Consider the following 8,069-nt stretch of genomic DNA (forward strand, 5'->3'; position numbering starts at 1 on the left):
TGGGAGTCTATTTAACATAACCAAGGAAAATATGTAAGTAAAATTTTAAGCATAAATTTTAAACTTTGAATATACACATTAAAGTTAACATAAGTTTTAAGCATACCTCATATCCTACGCATATGAGGTTTGTCGGCCATGGATAATTTACCTAAGTCACTAACATCTCTTTCTTTTCTTTGTTGGAATATTAATCACTTGTTTCTTAGCAATGCGTACGGATGAATTGATCTAAATTCCCTCATTATGATCGTTTCTTATATATGACTCATCCGGTATAAGATCCTCAACTTCATCATTTCTATTCAACTCATTCCGTCTAATGCATGACTCATTCTCAACATCAATATCACATTGATCGACACCGCTATCATCAGTCACTTTGTTAGAGAAAAGCACTATAGACCATTTTGTACTCTTCGGGTCATTCACATAGAACACTTGTTTAGCTTGAGATGCTAGAATAAAAGGTTCATCTTTGTACCCCACCCTAGTAAGATCAACTTGCAAAAATCCAGACTTATCCATTCGTATGCCACTACTATTCACCCACTTGCAACCAAAGATGGGAATCTGTAACTTCTCGTAATCAAACACCCAAATGTGCTCAATAACTCCAAAATATGACAAATTTGCATATTTGGGGTTTAAGTCCTTCATACTTGATATATGCATTGCTTCAGCTAGCACGGTGACACCACTATTTTGCATAGTACTCTTATCATCTTGTTCTTTGGTATAAAATGTGTATCCATTAATTGAATATGCGCTATGAGAAAACACATGCAAACTTGGACCATATGCCAAACATCTCAACATTTCTGTTACCGAAGAAGGATCTGAAGAGCGCTTCAAAAAAATATGATCCTTCAACCATTGTATGAAACTTTGATTGTGCTCTATAACTATCCAATTTTCATTTCTGTTCGGATTTAACCTTCGGAGTACATCCTTGTGCATTTCAACATATGGCTCAACCTCATTATTATTGTGCAGAACATACAAATGAACTTGATCCCGTTCATCCCTTGATATTGTCACAATTTTATTCCCAATTAATTTTTTACCTTCCATTTTGTCGAAAATCTGAGCTCTGGGGAGTCCAATCGATTGAACGTTAGACAAATATTCAGTACAAAACTCAACAGCTTCTTCAACAATGTATCGTTCAACAATACAACCCTCTGGTCGACTTCGGGATTTCACGTACCCTTTTAATATTTTCATATACCGTTCAGCAGGGTACATCCATCTCATATAAGCTGGTCCACACAACTGTGTCTCTTTCACAAGATGAACAACTAAATGAACCATTATGTCAAAAAAAGACGGAGGAAAATACATTTCAAGCTCACACAAGGTAATTACAATCTCTTTTTGTAGTGTTGGTAAGATCTCGGGATCGATCACCTTACTACAAATTGACCTAAAGAAAAAACACAATTTAGTTATGGCACTTCTTACTTTTTCTGGCAAAATAGAACGTATACCTATCGGTAGAAAATGTTCCATTATAACATGGCAATCATGTGTCTTCAAATTCTTCAACTTGAGGTCTTTCATAGAAACAAGTCTTCTGATATCAGATTAGTATCCTTCTGGAACCTTAACTTCACTCAGAGACTTGCACAAATTTTTTTTCTCCTTTCTAGATAAAGTAAAAGCAGCAGGTGGTAGATATGTTCGTCTTCCTTTCTTCACGGGTGCTAATTCAGTTCTCATTCCCATTTTTAACATGTCCTCCCTTGCTTTAAGGCCATCCTTAGACTTGCCTTTTATATTGAGTAATGTACCGATAACACTTTCAAATACGTTTTTTTCAATATGCATAACATCGAGAAAATGTCTCACGTACAAAGACTTCCAATATGGCAATTCAAAAAATATCGACCTTTTCTTCCACCCACCTTTCACAATCTTATGTGCAAAAGGCTTGCCAAACTCAGTACGCACATCTTTCACCTTTTCAAAAACTTGTTCACCTGACAATGCGGGTGGAGCTCTACGATGTTCGGTGTCTCCATTGAATGCTTTTCTCCACCCACGGTAGTGATGTTTAGAATGTAAGAATCTACGATGACCGAGAAACACATTCTTCTGGCAAAGTTCCAATCGAATCGTATCGGTCCCGTCTTCACAAACAGGACACGCACGTTGACCTTTAATGCTATACCCAGATAGATTCCCGTATGCTGGAAAATCATTAATTGTGCCAAACAACATCGCCCTCAAATTGAAACTTTCTTTCCTATATCCATCATAAACCTCCACACCGTTCTCCCACAAAATCTTTAAATCTTCGATCAGAGGTGTCAAGTATACGTCTATGTCATTCCCTGGTTGTTTAGGCCCAGAGATTAACATAGATAACATCATGTACTTACGCTTCATACATAGCCACGGAGGTAGGTTATAAATCACAAGAATCACAGGCCATGTGGTATGTGAGATACTTTGAAGACCATGTGGGTTCATTCCATCAGTAGATAATGCCAATCGAAGGTTTCTTGCTTCTGATCCAAACTCAGGATAATCATTATCAATCTTCGACCACTGTGGTGAATCAGCCGGATGCCGATACTTTCCATCAATAATTCTTTCATCTGCATGCCAAGTAAGATGTCTTGCATCGGTTTCACTACGAAACATGCGCCTAAATCTCGGAATTATCGGAAAATACCATAAGACTTTTGCGGGAGATAATCTTTTCTTATATCGAGACAAACCGCATTTAGAGCACTCAGTTAACATTGCATATTCGTTACGAAACAAAATGCAATCGTTAGGACAAGCATGTATCTTATCATAGCTCATGCCAATAGAGCACAACATTTTTTTTGCCTCATAGGTTCGATTAGGAAGAACATTATCATCCGGTAGCATTTCTCTCATAAGGGCCAACAACTCTGTGAAACTTTTATCCGACCATCCATTGCCCGCCTTTAAGTTGTACAACTTTAATACCGCAGAAAGTCTTGAGAATTTAGTGCAACCTTTGTACAACGGTTTCTCTGCATCGCTTACCATCCTCTCAAACATTTCAGGACAATCATGAAGATCTTCTTCCAGTGCTTCTACAATCTCTTCAACTCGATCACAATCGTATGTTTCCGTGTCTTTGTCGTATGAAGCATAGGTCGTATTACTTTTTCCACTCGATTCAACATTCTCGTTAATTTTCTCACCATGAAATATCCAACACTGATAACTTTGATCAATTCCATGCCTCAGCAAATGCAATTTCAATCCATGTGCGTCAACCTTACCAATATAACAACAACGCAAGCAAGGATAATGCATTCGTCTGGGGTTTTCAGCGTGTTGAACAGCATACTTAACGAATTCCAAAACCCCACTCTCGTACTCTTTGGTCATTCGATCGGCACAGATCCATGTTTTATCCATGGTTTTCCTACTTATTAAAGTAAACAATTAATCCAGACGAAAATACATAACTAAGGTAGTATCTTTGAATATCCTAACAATTATAAAGTTCAATTCATTTTAAACTTCAAAAACCTATACATAACCAATGTTAATATAAACTTCAATAACGTATCCGATACGCCAAGAGGTTTGAGGGAAGTTTGAGGGAATTCTTTTATTTATTTTCAAGTTGTTCCTAGTTGTTGCAATATGTTATGTTTTGTGTTACTATGCTCCGCAAAAGTGCAACAAGTGAAGCTAATAAGTTTAATATTATGACAGGAGGAATTGAACAAACTCATGCATATATAAGTGGGTTGCTCTTTAAACTCTATGGAGTGTTTCTTGACCACCATGAAAATTTAAAAATAAAGATGCATATTTAGATGCACATTTTTCACACATTTGCCATCTCAAATTGATGAGATATTTTTATTTTGTTAAAATTTAATTCGGAGATGTATCTCCCACATCTCCGTCTCCGTATAAACAATAGAATGATTTCGGAAATGCATCCTTGTAACCACTTTTAATGCAAAGGCATTTTTTTTTGGAGATGCATCTTCAGAACATGTCCCAACATCTACTTTAATCAGATCCTTTATTAAGTATCCATAACAACAACAATGAACCTAATCCTACATACTACATTCAAAGAAGAAGAAGAAGACATCACAGTGCAAAGCAAGGAATTCGATAGTTTACCTGGTTTTCTTCTTCCTCTAGATTTCTTTATTCTTCATCTTCATGACTTTCACCTTTAACAATTTCCAAGACAATCTCTGCCTTATAGGTAGATAACTCCAATATCCACTTCTTTGCTTCAATAATGTTACCACGATGCAACACTTGAATCTTCGAACCAAACCCTTAAGGTTTGAGTTCGGATTAAGTCTCTACCTTGATTTAATTTCACTTCTCGTAACCTAGGTTTCTTAGTTTATACTTGTGATTTGGAGAGATGAGTTTGAAAGGTATTAGATGAGGGTATTAGTGGACATTTCTGATCAACTCAGCCGCCGCTGTTAGGGTTCGCTAGAGATGAGAACGAAAATAGAAGTCTGAAATTTAATTTTAATTAGACCTTAGACAGCGCTTTTGTGGAAAGCGCTTTCTAAGATATGCCTTAGACAGCGCTTTCCAAAAGCGTTTTCTAAACCCCCACCTTAGACAGCGCTTTTGGTTTTTTTTTTTTTTAATTGAAAGACTTTAAACAGCGCTTTCTCAAAAGCGCTGACTAAGGTCTATATTTAAAAGCGCTTTCTAAAAGCGCTGTCTAAGGGGGGGTCTTAGACAGCGCTTTCTAAAAGCGCTGTCTAAGACCCCCCCTTAGACAGCGCTTTCATTATTTTTTTAGAACATTTTCCGTGTTTTATTTTTATTTTAATCTTAGACAGCGCTTTCTTTTAAAAGCGCTGTCTAAGATGCGCTGTTAAAAAACCTTTTTGGCGTAGTGTTTATATATGCATACTTGTTTATTTATTTGAGTTTTACACTAAAATATAACTATATTTTTAATTTTTATAGTGATTTTGTTTGTTTGTTAGATTAATTCCCATATTTATCTCCAAATAAAATATTTGTCATGAAAAATAATGAGATTTACATTTTTTTTCTTCTATGCAGCCTAATATCATTTTACTAATTTGTTTCCTTTAACACAAAAATATAATCATTTTATTAGTAAGAGAAATTCCAACTCTTAGGCCCTTATCATGTTACTATAAAATAATCTTATGCATAATTACCCTTAACGAACCTAAATTATTCATGCCTTTATACCTCATTCAAATATTTTAAAAATTGAATATAAAATTAGTTAGTTGACAATGTTGCTTATAAAAAAAAAGTAGTTGACAAAGTTGTTTACTTTGAAGAAAGCACGTCGTCATCTAGGTCATTATCATTCCTAGTAATTTCAAATACGGAAATTAAAAAAATGCCACCTTCACAAAAGAACCTTCAATTCAAACTAATAAAGCATATACCCTTTTCAAATTTCATTCACACGGCATAAACACGTGGCCAAATCTATAAACTTAACCAATTTACACGACTCGCACGTGTGTCCCACACCACCTCACATTTCTCTCCTTCTCTCTCCATCATTCCGAACCAACCGTATCTAACCAGAAACTGAATAGAAAAAAAAAACTCAAAAAACTCTCTTTTCTGTCTATCCAAAAACAAAAAAATCCACCCAAATCGTCCATAACAGAAAAAAAAAACTGAATTTTGCGAGCTAACCGTTTCATCTCAAACCTTATATTCACCAATTCCAGCTTCAATTTTTGATTCATTCTCCTTGCCATTATTAGCGTTCGGTCTCTGGTAACCATAACAATGCCGGAGATCGAACACGCGCCGGAAGTAACCGCCCTTTTTGGAAAATACGAATTGGGAAGAGTCGTTGGATGCGGCGCGTTCGCTAAAGTTCACTACGCGCGTAATATACAAACGGGACAAGGCGTAGCGGTTAAGATTATCAACAAAAAGAAACTCTCCGGTACCGGTCTCACCGGAAACGTGAAACGTGAAATCACGATCATGAGTCGTCTTCATCACCCTCACATCGTTCGTCTCCACGAAGTTTTAGCCACCAAGACGAAAATCTTCGTCATCATGGATTTCGTTCGTGGTGGTGAGCTTTTCGCGAAGATCTCAAAGGGGAGATTCAGTGAAGATCTCAGCCGTCGGTATTTTCATCAATTAATCTCCGCCGTTGGGTATTGTCACTCGCGTGGCATTTTTCATCGTGATCTTAAACCGGAGAATCTTCTGTTGGATGAGAATGGGAAATTAAAGGTTTCGGATTTCGGGTTAAGCGCGGTTACGGATCAGATCCGACCCGATGGGTTGCTTCATACACTTTGTGGGACACCTGCTTACGTGGCACCGGAGATTCTCGCTAAGAGAGGATACGACGGGGCTAAGGTTGATGTTTGGTCGTGCGGTGTTGTTTTGTTTGTTCTTGCTGCTGGGTATCTTCCGTTTAATGATCAGAATTTAATGGTGATGTATCGGAAAATCTATAAAGGTGAATTCCGCTGTCCGCGATGGATTTCACCGGATCTTCGGCGGTTTTTGTCAAAGTTGCTTGATACGAACCCGGAAACCCGGATCACCGTCGAGGAAATGACCCGGGATCCGTGGTTTAGAAAAGGGTACAAGGAGGTAAAGTTTCATGAAGAGGATTATGGGTCTGATCACGGGCACGGAGTTGGAATCGGATGTAAGGGTGATGGGTCGGAGGTGTTGAATTTGAATGCTTTTGATATCATATCGTTTTCTTCTGGTTTGGATTTATCTGGGTTGTTCGGAGAATTCGATGGGGCGGAGAGGTTTGTTTTGAGTGAGTCGCCGGAGAGGATAATTGAGGTGGCGGAGGAAGTTGGAGCGGCGGAGGGAATGGGTGTGAGATGGAAGAAGGAATGTGGGGTTGAGTTGGAAGGGTTGAATGGTAATTTTGGAATTGAGATTGAGGTTTACCGGTTAACGGCGGAGATGGCGATGGTTGAGGTTAGAAGGAGAGGAAATGATGCGGCGGCGTTTAGTGATTTGTGGGATGTTAAGCTTAAGCCTCAGTTGCTTTCAGGCGGTGCAACGACGTCGTATCAGCATGAAAGTGAACCTGAATCACCGGTTGTCAGTGACTGACATTAAATGGATTACAAAAATGGGGTTTATTTAAACTCAAGTTCCAAAAGTGTACAAAGTAAATAAAGAAAAGAAAAAAAAAATGCATAGGAATGAAAAAATGTTGATGCCAAAAGATGAGGATTGGTGGAGTAGGATAAAGGATCTTGGTCGGATAGACATGGAAGATTCAATGTAGTGATTATTTTATGTAATCTTTGATTTGATGAATGTTTTCGTTGTGTACATTATTAAATATTAAATATAAATATTTAAGGTTTTTGTTTGTTTGTTTTGTTTTGGTCCATAATGAAGGTGTATATCATATGGTTAAGATGTGTATATTTTTAACATGGATTTGTATCATCTTACACAAATTTTCTACTAGAACATTTTATTTTATTTTCTATTAAATAGTATCCTTTCTAATTGTCTATTCACTTCTTTCTCACCTTCTCTGTCCTCATATTCACATTACTTTAAATTATTTTTGTTGGAGAATGATATAGGTAATGATCCAAGTTCATCCCTCGACAAGATTTCATTTCTATTTTTATTTTCTTTCTTCTAATTACTAGATGACAATTATATATGTTTTGGGCCGGTATAGGCCCAAGATTTCATTTCTATTTTTATTTTCTTTCTTCTAATTACTAGATGACAATTATATATGTTTCGGGCCGGTATAGGCCCAAGGATGGAGAGGTCCAATCACCGAAGGACTAGTTTGGAAGCGAAAACTTAGTACACCTATAATTAGAATATTCATACCCAATCTTTTCATATAATTGGAATATTCATACCCAATTTTTTCCTTTGAATGATTGTCCATTGTCGGATGCCATTTGACGATCTCTCGATATTATCCTACATATATAAGGTACGTCGTGCAAGAGTGTTAGGTATGTTATGATCATAATCCACTTCATCAATTTTCTTTGACTAATTTTAGTGTTGGAGTGCTAGCTTTGCACATTCACCCCGCTCAACTGTACTAGAAGCTCACT

The 8,069-nt window shown here is 37.1% G+C and overlaps 1 protein-coding gene across 1 annotated transcript; it reads left to right on the plus strand.

Annotated features, from left to right (window-relative positions):
• Positions 1-5,377: 5,377 nt before the first annotated feature.
• On the plus strand, positions 5,378-7,352 carry LOC127084414 (CBL-interacting serine/threonine-protein kinase 11). The gene has a single exon (XM_051024860.1). The coding sequence runs from the start codon at positions 5,770-5,772 to the stop codon at positions 7,081-7,083; it is 1,314 nt and encodes a 437-aa protein (XP_050880817.1). The 5' UTR covers positions 5,378-5,769; the 3' UTR covers positions 7,084-7,352.
• The last annotated feature ends 717 nt before the right edge of the window (positions 7,353-8,069 follow it).

This window comes from Lathyrus oleraceus, chromosome 5 (assembly GCF_024323335.1).
Source record: "Lathyrus oleraceus cultivar Zhongwan6 chromosome 5, CAAS_Psat_ZW6_1.0, whole genome shotgun sequence".
NCBI lineage: Eukaryota > Viridiplantae > Streptophyta > Magnoliopsida > Fabales > Fabaceae > Lathyrus > Lathyrus oleraceus.

Excerpts from the sequence above, each read along its gene's own strand:
- LOC127084414 (XM_051024860.1), top strand. The coding sequence starts at position 5,770 with ATGCCGGAGATCGAACACGCGCCGGAAGTAACCGCCCTTTTTGGAAAA.